The sequence below is a fragment of the Leucopleurus acutus genome, assembly GCF_964270905.1.
Source record: "Leucopleurus acutus genome assembly, chromosome: 1".
In the NCBI taxonomy this organism is placed as follows: Eukaryota; Metazoa; Chordata; class Mammalia; order Artiodactyla; family Delphinidae; genus Leucopleurus; species Leucopleurus acutus.
This window is the reverse complement of record NC_139142.1, coordinates 62,026,283-62,047,744: the sequence shown is the minus strand read 5'-3', so window position 1 is coordinate 62,047,744 and position 21,462 is coordinate 62,026,283. Positions and strand designations below refer to the sequence as shown.

The 21,462-nt window shown below is 35.2% G+C and overlaps 1 protein-coding gene across 3 annotated transcripts in view; it reads right to left on the bottom strand.

The window, feature by feature from the left end:
• The window catches only part of MBIP (MAP3K12 binding inhibitory protein 1), a 35,395-nt gene extending 16,201 nt beyond the window's left edge, over positions 1-19,194 (bottom strand). For 2 of the 3 annotated variants that reach the window (XM_082844561.1, XM_082844560.1), the window contains exons 1-8: positions 19,048-19,194; positions 15,291-15,410; positions 13,335-13,559; positions 13,150-13,246; positions 10,637-10,702; positions 10,244-10,396; positions 6,582-6,679; positions 618-656 (exon numbers count right to left, since the gene is read on the bottom strand). In XM_082844561.1, coding sequence (XP_082700687.1) covers positions 618-656; positions 6,582-6,679; positions 10,244-10,396; positions 10,637-10,702; positions 13,150-13,246; positions 13,335-13,559; positions 15,291-15,410; positions 19,048-19,176 — 927 coding nt within the window. In that variant the 5' untranslated portion in view covers positions 19,177-19,194. The remainder of the gene's footprint in view (positions 1-617; positions 657-6,581; positions 6,680-10,243; positions 10,397-10,636; positions 10,703-13,149; positions 13,247-13,334; positions 13,560-15,290; positions 15,411-19,047) is intronic. The other variant, XM_082844562.1, reaches the window with a different exon arrangement.
• Between the last annotated feature and the right edge of the window lie 2,268 nt (positions 19,195-21,462).

Here is a 21,462-nt window from a genome sequence, read left to right as displayed (position 1 = left end):
ACCTAAATGTAAGACTGGAAACCATACAACTTTTAGAGGAAAACATAGGTGGAACATTCTGATATAAATCATAGCAATAATTTTTTGGATCTGTCTCCTAAAACAAAGGAAATAAAAGCAAAAATAAACAAATAAGGCTCTATTAAACTTAAAAGCTTTTGCACAGGAAAGGAAACCATCAACTAAATGAAAAGACCTACTGAATGGGAGAAAATATTTGCAAATGATATGACTGATAAGGGATTAATATTCAAAATATATAAACAGCTCTCACAACTCAACAGCAAAAAACAAACATCCCAATCAAAAAATGGGGCAGAAGGGAAGGGATGAGATTTAAATTACTTGAGCATTTATTATTTTTCAGCATTTTGTAACTGATATTTTCTTCTACAATTAACATCTGGATAGATTTTAATACTTATTTGGCCCATCTGAGTCATTCCACACACTTAAAATTATTTCTCTAATTCAACACATTAATTTATGTTGCTCTTTTTTTTTCAGTCCTTAAATCCACAAACAAGTCCACAACCACAGTAGAAACTTTTATTAATAAGAAAGGTATAAAACCAATCAAACTATTTCAGAAACAAAATAAAAATGTAGTAACTTACTTGAGGTGGTTGAACTTTTCTTCTTTTTCCAGAAAAGTTCTAGATTAAAAGTAAAAAAATAATAAGTAATCAATGCTTAGAAAATCTAAACAATTTTCCATTATAGAATAGTGAACAAAATAAGGAGAACCCTGGCAGAAATAAAGCCCACAAACTCACCTAGCACTATCTGTAACTAATATCTGCCTTTTTCTACTTTGGAAGTTACCCTCCAGAGATGGTATTAAAAGTATATAATAGTAACATCACAGCAACATGCTTGTCCCTGACTACACACACTTTCCCATTAATTCCCAGCTTCTAATGAGGCTGAGTGATTGTGGAAAGAGGTGCTCTGTGGATTTCCTACTTAGTTTCCTTTCTTTAACATTTCTATCCCAGGATATTGAACAAGTGAAGCAGCAATAGACAGAGGGAAACAGAATTTAGAATACCAGGCAAAGGGGTGAAAACACACACATACACACACACCCTTGATTGACTATAAGGGACACTGTGGTTGTCTAAATGAGCAGCTGTCTACTGTTCCTCTATGTGACTCGGAGGAATACTGATTCCACCCCACTGGTCTTGTCAGTGACCAAAATGGGCATGGGCCCAATTCTGGCCAATAATTAAGGAGAGTCAGCTGGGGATTAGGGGGAAAACTTCTGGAAGAAACTTCCTCACTTCTAAGAGAAAGCCCTCAAAGGAGGCAGTTCTTCTGGACACTGCTGTTATCTGGTTAGGACACCAGAAAGCACTGTAGCTATCTTGCCATCTGCCTGGGGAAAGAGCCAACACCAAACAGAGCTGAGAGGGGAAAGAGCTCAGTTCTTTGACAATCATGATTTAGCCCAGTAAATCAATTTACCCTGAAGACTGCATTCTGCTGAACTTCACATTTTATAAGATTATTTCCATACTGTTAGAACCAGTTTGAGTATAAACTTCTATTACTTGAAGCTGATAACATTCTCACCAACACACTGCTGTGTGTTTTTTAAACCCTGACCTAATGAATTATTTCTAGACTTTGTTCTTAGTTTCACAGAACCACAAGCTCTTGAATGGCAAATTAGTATATTAGTACATCTGACAAAGAAACTGTCAACATAGGTGGCAAAATTTTCTCTTGAACATTTGTGACCACTGTGATTTACAAGAGAAAGTAAAAATCCTGATTTTCCTTTGTGTCAAAAGCTATTTTCAAAGACTACTGAGGTATGCCTCTTATCAGTAGTTTATAATAAGTGGGAAATCAGTTAAGTGTTGGAATTATTAAATATGGGGAAGAAAGTGCCTATATAAACATGCTCCTTCCTGTGCCAAACTGAGCTGGATACCTGTGGTGGGGCCTATGGGCAGGTAAGGGCTTAATGTTTAATTTGGTCACTACTCAGTCACCTACCTTCCCACAAGGTGGTTTTTTACACCCTGATGAAAATATACTTCCCCTTGTTTTCCTAACAGCTTAATCTGTAAAATATGGACAGTTTCCATGTCATTGAGCAATCAGATTATTAATATATCATGAAACCAAAGTGAAAAGTATCAGAACAAGGACATCAGTGGTTCAATGACTTAAAAACAGTACAATACGGCCTTTGGGGGCTTATTTTAGGTCTGAGCAGAATATTTCAACACGCTGAACACTTAGAAACATATCTGTTGTGGATACACTGGACCAGCTTTAACATTTATTCTGTTTGGGTACAAGGAAATCTCAGTGTAAAAGGCAGAAATTTTAACAAGTCTTGGTACCTGAGAGAAAATATTTGAGAGCACAACACACTAAACAGCTGGACAGAGATAATTAAAAATTATCTCTACTCTCCCACTATTTTAAGTTAGCAGGTAATTTATAGCTACATTTATAATGCCTGTGTCCCAAAGAGAAGGTGATTAAACACATACATCAGGTTCAGAAAACCCATGCTCTAAGAAAACTCAGTGGTAAGGAGGCCTTTTTCATGACCAACCCCCTTCCTTACTTCTAATCAGTTTTAAAGGGTAACCAATTGCTAAGGGTTACAGATGGAGTGCCTTAAATGTTTCTTCCCTTCTAGTCCCACTGCCCTGATTCAGACCTTCATTTCTCCCTGGTATGGACAATGACATGTTTCCTAAACTACTTTCTTTGACTCCGAACTCTCTCCAACTCACAACTTCACAATGTCACCAGACAGAAACCCATTCTAGGTTTCTTTCGCAAAGACTTAACTGTGCCCCAATGACACTGGAATTACAAACAGGTTAATGTGACCTTCAAGGCCCTCCAAAATGTGTTTGCAATTTAATTTACCAGCCAGACCCACTTGTTCACCTCATGCTACAGGCCCACCATGACCTTCACGTGTAAACGGCCTGCATGCATGAAGTTGACGTGGCCTTCAGGGCTCCTTCTTCCCACGCTTCCCTTTAGAACCGGGACTTAACCATTACAGACTAGAGTTAAGATTCCACGTAGTCAGTGCTTTCGAACAAAGTTAACATACTTTAAAAGTCCAATAATTAACTATCAGCCAGGTCCTATCCACTCATTCGCACATTTATTCCATGCCTACTACACTCTGTGTTCAACGATGAACAAGACACAGTTCCTGCCCTTCAGAGGCTGAAAACATAGTGTGAAAAACAGATGTGTAAACATATAAGTCATAAGTGCTATAAAATGAACAAAGTGCTGTGGAAATATACCTGTGAAGAACATTACACTTACTGTTTTCAAGGATCATAATTTAAAATCAGTAAGTAATTCTCTGGAAATACTCATAAAATTGTATCTTTTAAATGGTATGTTAAGCAATGCCCTTAAAATTTTTAAAACATTACCACATTCAAATTTTTCCATGTTGAATGTGATGGGTAAAGATCTTAAAACGTGCAACAAATACTAACTTTGTTGTAATTCGTGCTTTACATACATTTTTTTGAATTTTATGTCTGTTTCATAAATGAAAAGAACTTTACATAATCTAGGTTTTTTTTAGGAACAAAATACAATTTATATCTTTTCTCTGTTAATGTTTCTCTTTTCATATGCTGTGCTTCAAGGTTCCCCAAGATAATCTCTATCCAACTGTGTTTAGAATTCATCTACATGTGAACCTGGATTAGACACATTTCAGTTAAAAACTTTTCATAAATTCAATTTCTAACAAAAGTTCAATCCTTAGGAAATTTAATAGGCTCAATCTTCCCTTACTTTCTAACTTTAGAAGCTACATATCTAGTCTTTTCCGTAGACTTCTGAGGAATAGATACGTAGAACTATGCAATTGCCATGCGTGTACTCCCAGCAAGAGGAAGGTAAGAGCGGTGAATAACGTGCTATGTCGTCTGCAGGGTGTGTGTTCATTTCCTCTCACGCGCAAGGACAATCCTAGAGCTGGCTCCATTCTGAGCGAGAAGCGCAGCTCCTAGAGATGGCACATTCATCTGTTATGGAAGGGTGGGTATGAAATCTTTGCCTTTGGGTCTGAATGTGTACCATACATATTCATAGGCCTTAAGGACAGAGTCCATCTGAATGTTTAAACCACTGTCAGTGTTTTGTGCTTGTTGCTCAGTATTAATTTGTGTATGTCATTTCCGATACTAATCCAGAAGTGATCCTTCTAATCAAATATAGATTGTTTAATATATTTGGAACTATTCTTTTAAAGCACTAGTTTTGTTACAGATATGACAACCCAACACATCCATGCCAATCCTGTTTACATTTATCACACTTCCTGCCCCTGAAGTAAGTTTCAGACCTTAGGCCTCTGAAAGTCTCAGTGTTCTTACCAATTCTATGTTCTCACCTCTACACTGTCTCTCCCAACTACCTCAAGTGTAAGTCCTACATTTTGAAAAGCTTACCCGATATTTCTATCTGCACAGCCTGCTATGACTCTAAGTTCACATTTCACCCAAAAATCTCTCTCTCCAGATTTTATTTCTACCAATGATGGTATCATTTTTCCAACCAGAAACTGGACTCATTCTTGCTCCATGTCTCTTTCCATATTCAATCAATTATCAATATTTGCCAACCTTTCTTTCCTACTGTCTATGGCACTAATCCTTTCTATTCTCACTCTCATGTCCTTGTTTCAGGATCTCAGTTCACATCTAAACTAGTATAATACTGTCTCCTTATTTTCAGTCTCTCCCTTTTCATATATTTCCCAGAACAGTAATAGATAAATCTTCTAGATATCACTTGCACAAGTCCCTTCCCTGCTCAAATGATTTCAATAGCATTTAAACTTTAAACTTCTGGGGACAGCATTTAAGGTCCTCTACAATCTACTTCTACCTCCTTAATCAAACATTCTAAACATTCTATCCTGTGTAAAATGGATCCCCCAAAATAAGATTATGATTTAAAGGGCTTGTTCTTTTGTTAACTAAATTTAGTAATAGGTGTTTGTTAAGCTTTTAAAATCAGAATCAGAGAGAAAAGATAAATGATGGGGCAAGATCTCACTTGAGGCATCTAATACTACGATACTCTCTTATAAGATCAGTTCTACTGTTAACAAGAATTATATTAACAAGGTATGAAATTGAATGAGAAAAAATAACCTGCCTAGGGATTTCTTAATGAAGGCAGCTTGAATGGGAAAAACTTATGGTATATTGTTGTAGGAAAAGGCATACAATCTCTATGAAGTTTTCTAGGAAGATACTATGAATAATTCTAAAAGTGGAAAGACCTTTGTAATTATGTAAAACAACCAACAAGTCTTCTAAAATTAAAGATATATTGTAATTGTATGACTTATCCATGTTTATACAGCTACTTCATAGATGGTTTCTAAAATTAAATAAATGCCAATATTTACTGAGGTTTTATCATGTGCTAGACAGCAGGCTAGGTGCTTGACTGGTATTATCTCATTTAATCCTTGCTTCAGCCCTCAGTACTTTAATAGACATCATTTTATATTTGAGGGAAGTAAATCACTAAACATCTCTAAATTATTGAGCTTTAAGATTCACTACTCACTTTGGTTATTCAACTTGCCTTCTTCATCTGGAAATATTCCTACCTTTGTACCTTACTCTAATACCAATTTGAAACTGGAAAGATTGCTGTTATTCCTAAAATAATTCTAAGCGCACTTTCACCAGTGACTTATAATGATCCATGCTAACTGAGCTATCTTACATAATATTTCAGAAACAGGAGTTTCAGTAAATTTTATTGAAAATTTAGTAAATTTAAAAATTTTGTTCACTTTTACTTTAGTTCTTTCTAATATGGCATTGCTTTAAAACAAACAAACACTAAGCCCCAGAAAAGGCAGTTGTTATGTACAATCACCCCAGAAGACTGAGGAAATTAACACAAGGAACTCAGAATGGCTGGTCTGAAACATGCTGATATGACAAAGAAGATGCTTATCAGCACAAATTGTTTTCTACTGTCCTTGGTAAAAGGGATAAGAATGAATGAATAAATAAATGCTAGAATTGAGAAATTAAACAAATATAGACTAGTCTTTCAGAAAGTCTAGTGGTTAGGGTAAAGAAAAAGGTAGGGTGGCAGATTGAGGTGTGTGTTTGTTTCGTATGGGGGAGAAATGTAAACGTGTATGAGCTGAGGGAAGGAGTCCGTAGAGAGTGAGAGATTAGAGAGACAGAAGGGACAACAGAGAACAAGGTTTCAGAGGGAGTCTTTGTTTTACAAGATAGCAAGTTCAGAGTGACACGACTCACCACTATTCAGGCTGATTTATTATGCCACAAAAATGGCTTAAGTTTGAGAATTTGGGTAATGTACCATAGAAGTAACCCTTTAAAAAAAATTGAGTCTATAATACAATATTTAAAATCACAATCTTTAAAGAACGAGGTAACTCTTTACTCAGAACTACGTTCATTCATCACTGAACTATTAAAACAGTGTTTTGCACACAGCAGATCGATGAGTGAATTATGTGATAATGAATCCTAAAATAACATTTATTTCTTACAGACACTTATACTTACTACAGATTGAAAATATTCAGGAGAAATGCCTTCCAATTCAAGGATTCTGTCCTCAAGTTTTTTAATTCTCTGATAAATGTCTCTTGGCACCGGACCACCTAAATACATTAAAAAAAATTCTGAGATACTATGGATAATTCTTTCTTCTTACAATTTTTATTCTTAAAATACCATTCAAAGACACTTATGCAAAAGAATGGGAATTATTTAAACTTAAGAAAACAAGTTAACAAGAGTAAGACAGAATGAAATCTTTAGCAAACATTTTCATAATATACTCTATGGGATATATTATTATACTACACTTCTCCCCAAGCCCCATTTATGCTTCCTATGTTGCTAGGCATTTTGTTTTATGTTAAATTCATTTTACAAGACATTGAATAGTTCCTGTTTAGAACAACTTGTATCTCTGACAGACTCTGACAGTTGTTTAGGAGGAGGAAAATGCATAGTGACAACTGACAATTCATTTCAGTGGCTGTAATATGTCATATCATTTTCTTCAATTTATACTTCTCCTTACATGCCATATTTTCTCCTTTAACCCAGAAGACCATTTAAAAGGAGCTTTACCATAATTTTTTTTAACATCTTTATTGGAGTATAACTGCTTTAAAATGTTGTGTTAGTTTCTGCTGTATAACAAAATGAATCATCTATACGTATACATATATCCCCATATCTCCTCCCTCTTGCGTCTCCCTCCCACCCTCCCTATCCCACCCCTCCAGGTGGACACAAAGCACCGAGCTCATCTCCCTGCGCTCTGTGGCTGCTTCCCACTAGCTATCTATTTCACATTTGGTAGTGTATATAAGTCCATGCCACTCTCTCACTTCGTCCCAGCTTACCCTTCCCCCTCTCCGTGTCCTCAAGTCCATTCTCTATGTCTGCGTCTTTATTCCTGTCCTGCCCCTAGGTTCATCAGAACCATTTTTTTTTTTTAGATTCTGTATATATGTGTTAGCATACAATATTTGTATTTCTCTTTCTGACTTACTTCACTCTGTATGACAGACTCTAGGTCCATCTACCTCACTACAAATAACTCAATTTCATTTCTTTTTATGGCTAATATTCCATTGTATATATGTGCCACATTTTCTTTATCCATTCATCTGTCGATGAACACTTAGGTTGCTTCCATGTCCTGGCTATTGTAAATAGTGCTGCCATGAACATTGTGGTACATGTCTCTTTTTGAATTATGGTTTTCTCAGGGTTTATGCCCAGTAGTGGGATTGCTGGGTCATATGGTAGAAAGGATGCTCAACATCACTAATCTTTAGAGAAATGCAAATCAAAACTGCAATGAGGTATCACCTCACACCGGTCAGAATGGCCATCATCAAAAAATCTACAAACAATAAATGCTGGAGAGGGTGTGGAGAAAAGGGAACCCTCTTGCACTGTTGGTGGGAATGTAAATTGATACAGCCACTATGGAGAACAGTACGGAGGTTCCTTTAAAATACCATAATTCTTAACTAACAAACTTTCTAGGCAGGGGTATGGTAAAATTAAGGTTACTCAAATTTCAAGATGATGATTATATCCCAAATCCTTCCATTTCTTAGCACCTCCAATGTAAACATTCTGGTCTAGACCACCATCACCTCTCCCTGAATTATCACAACCTCCAAACTGGTCTTGTTTCTGCCTTGCACACATGAAGTCTGTTCACAACACAGCTGCCAGCAACCCTTTTAAAATGCAATTCAGATAGTGTTAGTTCTCTGCTCAAAACCTTCCAACACCGTCACATTTCACTCAGATTAAAAACCAAAGCCTTTACAATAGTCTACAAGATCCTATACAATTTGGACATTCTCCCCACATTCATACCATTTCAGCCATTTTTCTGTTATTCAACTAGGCCAAGTACTCTTACAACTTTAGCACTTGTGATTCTCTCTACCTCTGTATTCACAAGGCTTGCACTTGCCAACTTCAGGTCTTGGCTCAAAAGTTACCATATCGGTAAGGCCTTCTCTGACCACACTTTAAAAAATACCAGTACTACCACTTCCCCCTACCTAGCACTCCCTCCCTATCTTTTTTCCCTTATTTTTCTCCAAACCATTACTACCCCAACATTCTGTGTATTTTGCTTATTTATGGCCTGTTTCTCCACTCTAATGTAAGCTCTTAGAGGGCAGAATTTTATGTTTTGTTCATTGGGTATGGCTGTGCAGGTTGTACGCTACACAAACCTAGGAAGCATCAGTGCATAGACTGAACAGGTGCTCAATATTTACTGAATGAACAAATACATGATTAAACAGTCGTTATGCAATTAAAGAATATGGATAAATTTTCATATCAAAAGTATCAACTTGTTAAATATAAAAACTCTAGAAATATGGGGGGATTTTTTTGAGAATTTTTAAAGTTTAGGATCTTGGTTGTTCTTGCTTTCGAATAAAGTAAAATGAATAACTTACTCACCTGACTTTGCTCTTGCTGCTCCCTTTACCTAGAACATCCTCTGCCTCACCTCCCTACCTTTCAAGAACCATTTCAAGCTTCCCTGGGTCAACAAAGCACTGCCTGAATCTCTTCACATGGAGGCTCCTTGTGCCCCACCATACCCTTCCCTCACAGCCCCTTTAACATCCCCCTTTGCTATTAATCTTTCTCCCAAACAGATTATAAAGTCCTTGACGCCAGAAACTGTGACTACATCTCAGTGTCCCTCCTGTCTAAAACAGTGCTTGGTGTATAGTAGGCATTCAACAGATACTTTTCAAAATTAACTACTTGACACTATTAGATTTAATAAACCAGTCAATCCCGTTATACAGTTTGTATTGTAAATGCATCTAGTTCTGAGAAAGGGAGTTACTTTTAATGCTAATCTCTTACTATCCTCAAAGATTTACTCATTCTCTTATCATCTTCTCCCTTCATCCACAAATACACCAGATAGACTGGACTCAGAAATTCCCTGAACCATATTTTATGCCTCTGTGCTTTTTGCAGATATTTAGAAGACAGAATCAACAGGATCTGGTGACTAAATCGGGAGGGAGACTGAGGCTTTGCAGCCAGTTAAGATCTAAGTTTGATTTCTAGTTGCCACTTACTACCTTGGGCATGCTGCTCTGAAAACTTCAGTTCCTTTATCTGACAATGATTACAGCACCAACATCTCACAAGGGTGCTGTTAAATAGTGAGTTGATATATGTATAATACTTTCAGAGTGACTGGCACTTAGGATTTAGTCAGTCACTTAATAAATGTTAGTCCCCAATGGCACTTATTTATTTATATGCTTATCCTCACTGGAAGATCTTAAAGAGCTAGGGTTACACTTATTAATACTTTTTACCAGCACAGTGGGGGATACGAGTGAGAGATGGTCATGGTTATGAAATTAATGGCAGGAAAAAAACTACATTAGTTTTCAGCTATGACTTTAATAAACTGAGAGAGTCAGGATATTGTTGAGAAGTGTAAGAGGAGGAAGAAGGGCGTAAACACATGAACTGTAAATTCCTTGAAAGCAGGGACTATGCTTTCTTCATTTTTGTACCAATCAGAACAATGTTTTTCGTACACGACAGCTGCTCAATGAAAACCTGGTGACTAGTGAATCGGAATTTCTTTAACCACTTGCAAAGATACATTACAGGACACTGCCCAGCACTCTGCTTACCTGTCTGCAATCGCAAGTGAGCCTCAATGTTTTGTAGTCGTTCTTCTACAGCCTGATTACCACAATCGCGGAGCATGCTGTTAGGTTTATGACCTGACCCTTGAATTCCTTCAGGTCTAGTCTGTGGTCCATATGTATTCACAACTCTAGAAACTAAATTAAGAAACTTTTGAGCCTATTAAATTTACATTTCAAAAATCAGAAAGTCTCTCTCCTTAACAGTATTTGATGTTCTTTTCATAACCACAAACCCAAGTACAAAGAAAGGCAAGAGTTTTTGATTTGTTTTAAAATAAATAAAATTTAGATAGGAAAGTGATTTCTATTCCATTTTGCTTATAATCTAGAATAAGTTTCTGACAGTGATGAAGATATTATATAATGGATACTTACCTTTTACATGACTTTTAAACCCAGGGTAAGGAGTAAAAACGGCATCGGTTCTCGCACAACTATTTTCTAAGGAGAATTCAGATGAGTATAAGTTTAAATATATTCTTAACTTCAAATGTATGATATTTTGATAACCCTTCAGTAATGCATATTAACATATTACTCATAATCAGAGAATATCATTTTAAATAACTAATTAAATTACTATCATGCACAGGATAAAATTTAGTGATCTTTACTCTCTAAAACTTATATCTAATGTTACCTATTTCCAGATTTATATATAGAAAAGTCCTCAACATTTGGTGGCATAATTTAATTTTTAATGAATACCAATATCCCTAAAAACCATCTGGGCCTTTGGAGAAAATAATTTATATATTATAGAGAGTTAAAATTTCTAAGCTAAAGAGACATAGAAATAAACAAAACTCAGTATTTTTACTAAAATATCTTTTTTAAAAATACAGCATTTTTGATATTACTGATATTAGTGAACATGTAATATAAAGTATTATGCCTTTAACACATTTATATTTCAGAACGCCACACAAAAAAGACCTTGAAACCTACAACACATACTTTTATACTTTTCCTAGATTTCCAGTGCTCATCTAAAAAAAATCCCTAATCACAAAAGCTATCTATCTCTTTCCAGACTGCCGCTTTCAAAAAACGCAATTTTAAAAATGATACCATGTGAAATTTCGTTCCAAATTTTTTCTAAGCTGAAAAGTATAGTTTCTTTCAAGTTATATATCAACAAATAAATCATAAACCAAGGGAGAAAGTTGGAATGATATTAACATAATATATAAACAATTCAAATATTATAAAATAATCTTTAAAATGACATTAAGTAAAACCATGCATTGCAGTAAATTTCCTAAAAGACTCCCCTTAATTATTTTGTAATAAAAATGGATGGTAAAAGATAATGAAGGAAAATTCTTTTTTTCCCTAGGGAATTTGATTTTTTAAAAAACCCATTGTTTATATTTTGGTCAACTGAGAGGTATTAAAAGGAACACACTAACACGTTACAATACATCTGAATTTTTTCAGTCTAAGTTTCCTTAAGATAGTTCTGCTGACACATCAAACTGTGAATAAAATTCCAAACCGACCTATCTTTTATATATAGATACTAGAGTCATTTTCTTTTTCTTTTCTTTTTGAAACACCTGAAAATATGTTTAAATGGCCATCACCTCTCCATTCTCTTTCTACCATTTCATGGGGCTAAGGGTTAAAAAAAGAAGCTATCATCCCTTCCAGAACTATATTCCAAATATATAGATTAACTGACCCATTAGAGAAAAATTCAGCATGGTGTGAAGATAGTGAATGTGTAAGTGCTAGTCACTCTCCACAGCAATTCTTCCCAACACTGTTTGGAGCCAGCAAGGGATTGAATGGGCTAAGGAATCCTGCTGAGCATTTCAATTCTTGTCAATTTCTATCCCCTGGTGGTTTATAATAATAGAGTTAGCAGGGAGAACAGAGGAATAACATTAGTGATACATGTGCTTGCTCCTTCAACAAACGCTTTCTCATGGGTAGCTTGCAGTTGGATTGTAGTACCTGAGATTTTGCCACTGCTGAACCTGTTCTGAAAAGCTAACAGTAAAATATACCAAATCTAGAGATACGTATGTATAATGTTAACAGTAGAAAAGGTTGCATTTAGGACCCACCTTGAGCCTGTATTATCAGTGTACCAGTGTGATACGAGTCAATTCTAGGTTCATCTGAAAATTGTGTTCATAATAATTAGCCACAAGATATTAGAGGCAACAAGAAAAATGTTCATTCCAATTAGGAACTCTTCTCCATAATTTTTTCTAAGAACTACTTGTTCTGATTATTACTATGATGCCTGACTATGATCTATGCTAGTGCTTTGCAATTTTGTATTCTGCAGCATACCTGCAGATCTGTAAATATACTATAAAATCATGTGGAGAGGAAAGGAGAATCTGATGAAAAACAGCAAATGTATGCACTATGAGAGAAAGGAAAAAAGCATAAGACACCATAGTCTTGTTGACAAATTGGTTTTATCGTGACATAAAACATTTCAAACAGCTAAGGAGTAGTGAGAAAACTGCTCCCTCTTGAGGAGTATTAACTTTACTAAGTTCACTTCATGTATTAATATCATAATTTCATAAATACCTTTAGAGACTTGAAATTTATATAGCTTAGACCTTCTTACTAGTGAGACTGAGACACCCTACCACCCACACTTTATCTTCATTTCCTGAAGGAACTTTAAAACAATCTTTACACCTGTGGTAAACATTTGCCTTTTTACGTTAGCATTTATTTGATTTTTGGATAACCAAGATGAAAACCATTTTGTATTATTAAACAGAAGGAAATACTGCTGTCTTAGTTTCCAAATAAACATGTGAAATAATTAAAAACTGTGTTCTTAATGTTATTCATTTTAAAAAACAAATGAAAGATCATTAAAATCCTACAAAAATTAACTTCTTCTAGGTAGTTACCTTGATTACAATCAATAACATTGCAAAATTCCCTGACGTTGTTTTCATTGATTTCAGCTTGCTTTCTTTCAATAAATGCAGATATTCGTCTGTCAATCTACAAACAATAAGCATGTGTGTCTTAATTCAAACACAGTAAGATTAAAAAAAATAGTCCACCCACCCCCCAAAACCCAACTTCTTACTTCTGCTTTTCCAGCCTTTATTTGAACTACTTCTGGATCAAAATGGATCTGTGTCTTTTTCACATCTCCCAAATCACAATCTTTGTGCTTTTCTTCCTCCTGTAGGTCGCCAATGGGAAATTTGGCATTTACTTCATTCTTGTTCCCTGTTTCTGTTTTTCCTATTTCTTCAACAACAGTTGTATTCTCCTCTTTAATCAGAGGCTGAAGTTTTGCTAAAAAAGGCTGAGAACACAATTCCATCTGCTGAGGTTCAAACTGATCAAAATTAATCACATATTTACCATATTTATATAAATTTCTGCTAAGTAAAGGCAATATTCAATATCAATTAACTAAATTTAAAAGGTTGGCACATCATACATAGATCTGAGCACATGTAAGTGTTTGTGCTGTCCTCTGCTATTGTGACCAATATCATTTGCTATAAATCTGTTTAAAAAAAAAAAAAGGAAAGAAAAGAAGAAAAAGAAAACCTGAGGAAATTTAAAATTTTCTTTGAGGGAATCATTCTGTCACTCATCTTTTATTTTGTGCCAAATCAAAGCCTCAGCCTCTGGCACCAATGCCACTTAATTAACATGTCATTCAAATGCCTCCTCAGAATACTAAGGCTTAGTATTTTTCCTCCTTAACACGAGAGCCAGTGCTCTCACTCAGCAAAGCCCTGTATTATCACTATATCACTGGAGATTCTCCACTTGAAACTGCAGTTGGCCGAAGTAAATGAGAGAGCATAGACATGAAATATATAGGTGTTATGCTGAGTGAACACTCAAGCTTCTCCTGACATGGCAAGATATCTTCTTGGGTCATGAAATTAAATTTTTAAAAAGAAAACGAACAAGAGCCATAGCTGAAAAGAGGTAGATGCCTATCACCATACTAGAGGGGGAAAAAACCCTGTTGTATAATGTAAATTATACTACCCATTCCCCCCGCCCAGACCCATCCACAATTAGGCCTCAATTGAGTCCTATAGCTCATTGCTTCCGCCCTTTAAAACTAGGGTTAACTATTACTTTTAACATGAAACAGAGTTAAAATTTCCCATAAAGTCACTGAATAGAGGACTGAAAATTAAATGTCTACTCCATTAATCAAAACACACCAACACTTGTCAGTGTTCCAATTATTTCATACCTACAATTTTGCTTCCATTATTTGCTATACCAAATACTCTTCTGAATCCTTGTAACATCTTAACAGAAGTAAACTTTTCGACACTTCATATTTTATACTTTGATTAGAGATAAACTGCAAACTTGCATCAATTGTAACTGCAAAGATGTTCAATTGGAAACTAGCAAGGTCATAATACTGTTCAGTTATTGAACTGAAATACTAAAAAATATAACTACTATTATAAATTAACAATTCAGTGTTGACTTAATATAAAGGATGAATTTTTTCAAACTCAAGAAAAAGACGATAAAAAAGTGACTGGCTACTTACTAATATGAGACATTAATGTCACAGAAATTACTTTCTTTTTAAAAACTATGCTGAAACTGTTTAATTGCAATAGACACTCCAGGATGTGTCATGCTGGGATAATGCCACTTCTTGAACCACTGAAAGCACTCCATGAGCCTCCAAACTCACCCAAGGCATGGAATCATTATCATAGCATGACACACACCTGCCGTGTCTTATTGCTTAATTATAACCTACCATAGATGCAACTGTATTGAATTTTCAGTGCAAGTCTAGAATTGAATAGAACTGCATTTTCAATCTTCACATCCACATCAGCCTATTGGGCTATATTCCTGTAATTGTCCTGATCACTATGTAAATTAACAGATTTGGATCCAATCTGGCCAAAGTAACCTTTTATTAATACCACTATTAATACAGTGTTAAGATAGAGCTAACAAATACTACAGCTTACAATTTAACTACAATTAATTTCTAGTCTCAATATCGAGTTAACATTTTTAACACGAAATTTACCTGTAAATATAAAACGTGTTGTTCAAGTGCACTAAAGAGCAAAGCAGGCTGGAATGCCGAGAGGCTCTGGAGCTTGTTCCAATCGATTGTAATTTTCACCACATCATCTCTGATGTTAAGCTTCAAAGGGGCAAACCAGCAACATCACAAAAAATTACAAGATTAAGCTGTACACATGGGATTGTCCAAAAATAAGATTTCTATAGAATAACACACCATTTAGCTCAAAGTTGTCAAGTTTTCAATCATACATAAAAATGCTCTACACCTAGTTACCACTTTAAAAAGCCAAAAAACGTGAAATTTTCATAAAAAAATAGAATGACACCTCACTCTAATTCTATTCTTGGGTCTGTGTAACAGGACCATCTTTTTCGATAATTCATTATCTAAAAACCTTTGGATAGGGGTGAAAATAGTCTTGTCCTACTCAGAATCCTACTGCTTCTAGCTCAGAGCATTAAACAGAGGGGGCAGGTACCTTTATGAAAGTTCTGATATACACATTTCTTTTTGTTAAATATGCACATAAATACATAACGAACATATCATTCCTCTGATGTCTTCTGAATCACATTTTTATTGTTTTCAATTTTAACCAATTTTAAAAATAATTTAAAAATCAATTCATACATTTATATTCATACATATTATAAAGTCTAGTGATACATGGCAATGTGTTTATCTACTTCAAATAAAAATTAAACTATTATTTAGCTGCGGAAATCTGAAATTGAAAAACAAATACTTTTCCACAATAGTGAAATAAATGGCCAGAGACTGGATGGAAAGGCCAGACTTACTGCTAAACAGTATTTTCTAGTAAAGTATGAGGGCTCATTGTATGAAAATTTCTTATAAATTGGCTATCCGTGACCTATTACAATAATAGTATATACAGAAAACTACCAAGAACCTGAATATAAAATTAATATCAAAATGAGTGAAGATTTTAGAGGGAAAGCCTCCATCTCTAGTCTTTCGAGTGAATAAAAGTGAATCACCGTAAACTTTTCTAGGGACACGTGTTTATAAGGATATGATACATTGCAGAATCAAGTTAACTATTATTTTTTCAAAAATCATTTATTTAAAATTAGTCATGTTTTCTACGAAATAAAGACAACTGTTACATTAGTTCAAATACAGATCTTATAAATTGTGATTGTAATAAAACAAAAATATAAACCAATGTACATAGAACCGAAAAGATCCAAAGTTCCCAAAAAAGGCACTATATGAATGAACGCTACATGACAGAAGTTTACCACCCTTTGACCAGAAATATTTAAAGTCCATATTAGACAAGTGTAAAGAAATAAGTTTTGTGTAGGCTGCACTGGCAAAAATTAGTTTACATTATTTTAACTAAGGTTTTATATTAAGATAACCACATTAATCTTAATTTACATTATTTAATGCCTATAAAGATTTCCTTAGACAACAACTTATGCACGGAAATAAACTATTACTATACTTTTACAGTTCTCAAGGGATCTATAGTTTATTATAACAAATTTATGAATACAGTTTGGGGATAATGCAGGCAAATCCTCAACCAAAGGAAAGCATCAAATTTTCTAGAGAAAATAATAACTTATAGAAATTAAATTTAATGTTTGGATCATATTCTCATTTCAATTCAGCAAAATTATGTAAGCTTTCAAGTGCAGTTAAAGATATTTGGTCTTTTAAGAAAATCACATAATGTCACAAATTAACTTTAAAACTATCCCAATACATCCAACTATTATTCAACAAATTCCCTGTTAGTAATATGAATTCTATGCATTTTTACACTGTAGAACTTGTAAACCATTCACTCAAAAATGTATTAGTCTGCCATTAATATGGTCTATTTAAAATATGTATTTCAGTAAAAACTTTATTAAATTAATATGAAAATCCAAGCTAACAATAAATATTTCTTCAGCTTGGTAAAATGGACCAACTAGAGGTAAGCAATAAGTTAAAATTAGAAAATTGGAAATCTGAGATAAAAAATACTTTTTAAACATTCAACTTTGTTTCCTATTGAGGAGAGCTAATAACATGATACTATACAGAATAAAGTAGGCATTTTACAACATACATTTTTAAAAATTCCTTAAACTGGTTTTGAAAGGAAATAGTGATTTCCACCAAGGGCAATTTTATAAGTATAGTACTCGGGCTTTAATTCTTTAAACAATACATCTCGAAATACAGAGAGTATTACCAAGTTGGCTAGCATTTAATTGATAAGATGATCTTATTTTTGACACTTGTATAAATGGTCCTTTCACTCTGTCATGAAAACTCACCAAATATTTACTCTAAACATTTTTGACAGGTGACATAAGTAAATTTTAATCACATCTCTACTTTTACCTACAGAATATCTGAATGGTTAAAATTTTTTAATGAATTTAAAAAATTCAGTATACAAACTATTTCAAAAGAAATGTTTTATTTCTTAATGTTATTTTTAAAAAGTATATCATCAGTGGGGGGAAAAAAACTTGCGTAAACTATAGGTGAGTATAAACTTTTTTCATCCTGATATTAGGATATTAAAAAAAAACCTTTAAGTTCCAATGTCCACGCCATAGAAAGTTCTCAAACTTTTAAACCATTTACAGGTCTTGAGTCTTGAGACTGAAATAATGTGTCCCCAAGTCTTAAAAAAAAAAGTTTAAGTCCTTGACAAACAAGTGAGTTTAAAACTTTTAGCCGACTCTATTAATAATCGTTCTATTAAACCAAACTGAATGTTTAACTTAGAGTAATGCTCTTTTTAAGTTAGACCAAATATTAGGATTTTAAAAAATATTTAAATAACGTTTTAAGAGACTGTTTCTCCATTCACCCAAGGCTTTTAAAAATAATTTTCACAAATCAAACGCTCTATTTTCATAAAGGAAGTTACCATTATCTTCAACATAAATGCCTAATTCCGCCTTAAGATTAAAAACATCTGTTTTTTAAAAGCAGACAAACATATTTTCAAGTTGTTTCTCATTTAAAATTTGCTTTGCACTTTACATCATGAAACGAAATAGTGACTTGAATGTAAGGAGTACCTTTATTTAAACCCGATTTTATTATGACATTTCTACAAAAGCTATTTATCAGCCAGTTAAACTAGTTAATAGCTAAATTACTAAACAACAGTTGTGATACAAGCAGTATCGACCATGGATAACTCAGCCAACTTTACGCTGTGAGTAGTTTAGATTAATTCCTTTTCTCTTCCTCCCCGTTTTAAAGGGGAAGAGATGCAAGCAACGGCCAGAAGCAAAAAAGAAATAAACAAAAGCAAGTGACTCATAAGAGGAAATCACCCAAAAAAGGCGGAGAGAGAGCTTTTCCAGAAATCGCAGGCCGTACTAACCTATCAATTTCTATAATGAATGAACTGGAAGTAAAAGGAGCCTGAGGGCCAGACGCCTCCCAAACCCTCAGAGAAGCTTCTCCGCATCCATTCTCTCCAAGCCTGTTCATCTCCGAGCCGGGTTTTCACTTACACTAGCCTCACTCACTCTTGGGGAGAAGAGTTGCAAGGAAATCTAGCCTGCAACCGGCCGTGAACTAACCCGCGCGGCCATCCTCACTCAGACCGCAGACGGTTGGGCCCGGGCTCCTCCCCCGGCCTCGGCTACTCGCGCCGGGTCCCACACCCCGCAGGCCTCCGCTGCCCCCTGCCTCCGCTCGAGGAAAAAAGGGGGGGAGGGGCTAGACGGTTCCCAGACCCCTACTCCCACAGACCACCACTCACTTGTCCAGCCAGGGTATGCAAGGAGCGAAAGACTTCGCAGACCACCTCTTGGGAGAGGTTGGGGCTGCAGCTCCGCTCTAGGCTCCTGTCACCGATGGTCGGGCAACTAAGCTCAGCGGCAGTAGCCATGACACTTTCGTAGGCCGCCCCCGCCAGCACCGAAGAACCCTCACAACCCACCCCACCCTCCCCTGCTTTGGTCGCTGCGCGATGATGTAAAAGCACTGCGTCTCTTTTAGAGCGGGGCTTTGAGCACCCGCCCCCTCTGTGTGACTGACAAGCACGTGCACCAATCAGGTGCAGCTACAGGGTTCCGCAGAGGACCCTGAGCGGATGACTGCGAACCTGCGTGAGGCTAGCTACAGTATTTCAGATAATGATTGGAGTCGTTATCTAATGAGGGTTAGCTTCTTGAACCCTCATTAGTTAGTTAACATCGCTAATTTAACATAAATTAGTTATCATAACTAATTTTTCATGCGAGGAAGAGGATATAAAACAAGAAAAAACTTTTATGCCTCATTTACCATCAAGGGAATGATATTAATTACTTTAAATCTGCAAAATAATTCTGTCAAGTTTAAAAACTCGTAAATCAGTTGCTATTCCCTGTGTACTACGGTAGAGACGCTCATCCTAAAACTGTTTCAAAGAAGGGAAACACTGTCAATATGATTCTAACAGGAATTTAACTAAGTAAGCAATCGCATGCAACACAATCTTTGAAATTAGAGATCAATCCGAATTGAAATTTGACAAAGTATTACTTATCAGATAACTTTGGTAAAAGATATTTGAAAGACTTTGTAGTATTACAGAGTCTAACATTAAAAATTTTGTTGTGCAATTGAAAAGTTTAGAAAGTTTTTAGTGTTAAACTTTATTCCAAAACACTTGAAAAAAATAAATATCATCAGTTTAGAGATAAGGGATTTAAAATTCTTAATTCCAGTAGTCTAATGCTCTTACAGTAGAAGAAGCAGAGGTGGAAACTTGCACAATGTGTATTCAGTTTTAGAGTACGCTGAATGAAAGGGGGAGGAATAAGCCATCAAGGAACTGGGATTAAGGGCAGTAGGGATAAAAGAACGCCTTTGACCTGCCTCTAGGGAGCCTGTTAATTAGGCTTTCATTTCCAAAGATCACCAGGCGACAGGATCTTGAGTAATCTTGTCTGCTCCCTTGTTCACAGCAGGATATACAGTTTATAATCCAGCCTATGTCTAGAGATGTCCATAGAAAGATTTCACAATATCTAATCCCAAATTGAGCAACCTTCTCCTTCAAGCCACTCATCCCCATATTTAACCTAAATTCATGATTCTTTGCAATGTTAGCAATTTTCTTTGCCTCTGGTTCTCCTGTTAGAGAATAATTCTAATGGGGTAACTAAAAGTTTTTGTTTTGTAACATATTAGCAACTAGTTTCAGATTATTTGTTTTCACCTAGGTGTGAGGTTTGTTTTTGTTTTTTTTTTTCAAATATTCAGGCCAGTGGTATGAGACACATTTGGGAACTTGCTTTGTGTATTATAAGAATACCATCTTTAATAAGGTACTGCTCATTCTTTCCTCTGCCATCACTGATTTTGAAATTTCAAGTTTTACTTGTTCCCTTGAACATCTAATATAGCATTAATTGATGGCCATTTGATCTCTATATAAATTCTCTATGAGATTCTGTTTCAATACGCAGACTTCCACTTATAGTATTGCTTACTTAGCTAATACTTGCAATTTAACTCTTTTGTGCATTATTTCTTCTTTCCAGGGACTTTTCTTACTCCTTCCTGATGCCTATTACCTTCATTTGGAACTTATTTAAATAGAAGAGTTTGTAGGCTGAAAAGATGTGGATTTCCTTAGGCTAACTTTATATAGAAACATATAGAAAATAATGTGTAACAAAAATATGATGAAAGCTCTGAAATTTAAGAGAGTAAAGGAAATAATTTACCCTTTATAGAAAACTAATTACAGTTTATAAAGTGGGTTGCTGAAAAATCTTCTGCCTGGTGGAAATAATTCAAACTGTTGGTCTTGGCATTAGCAACAGAATTAGAAAAACTGTCCTGAAAATTCATCCTAAGTATCACTGGGGAGGATAAATGAAATCTAGGCTATCTACCTTATCAACAAAAATGTCCTTTATGAAGAGCTTTAAAGGTACAACCCTATTAAATAAACCAGTGCCCAGCAAAGTGCCTGAGATATACGTGCTCAATAGATGGTATAATACACCTTTTTTCTAATGTAGAAAAGGAAAAGTTTAATTTGCCTTCTCTGGCTCCCCATCACCTGATGGATAAGCCCAAGTTCCTTAGAATGGCATCTAAGGCTCTTCTCATGATCTGGCCTTTGCCTAAATTTCCAGCCTCATTTTCTGCCACAAACCATCTGGTGCTTAATGCTCTC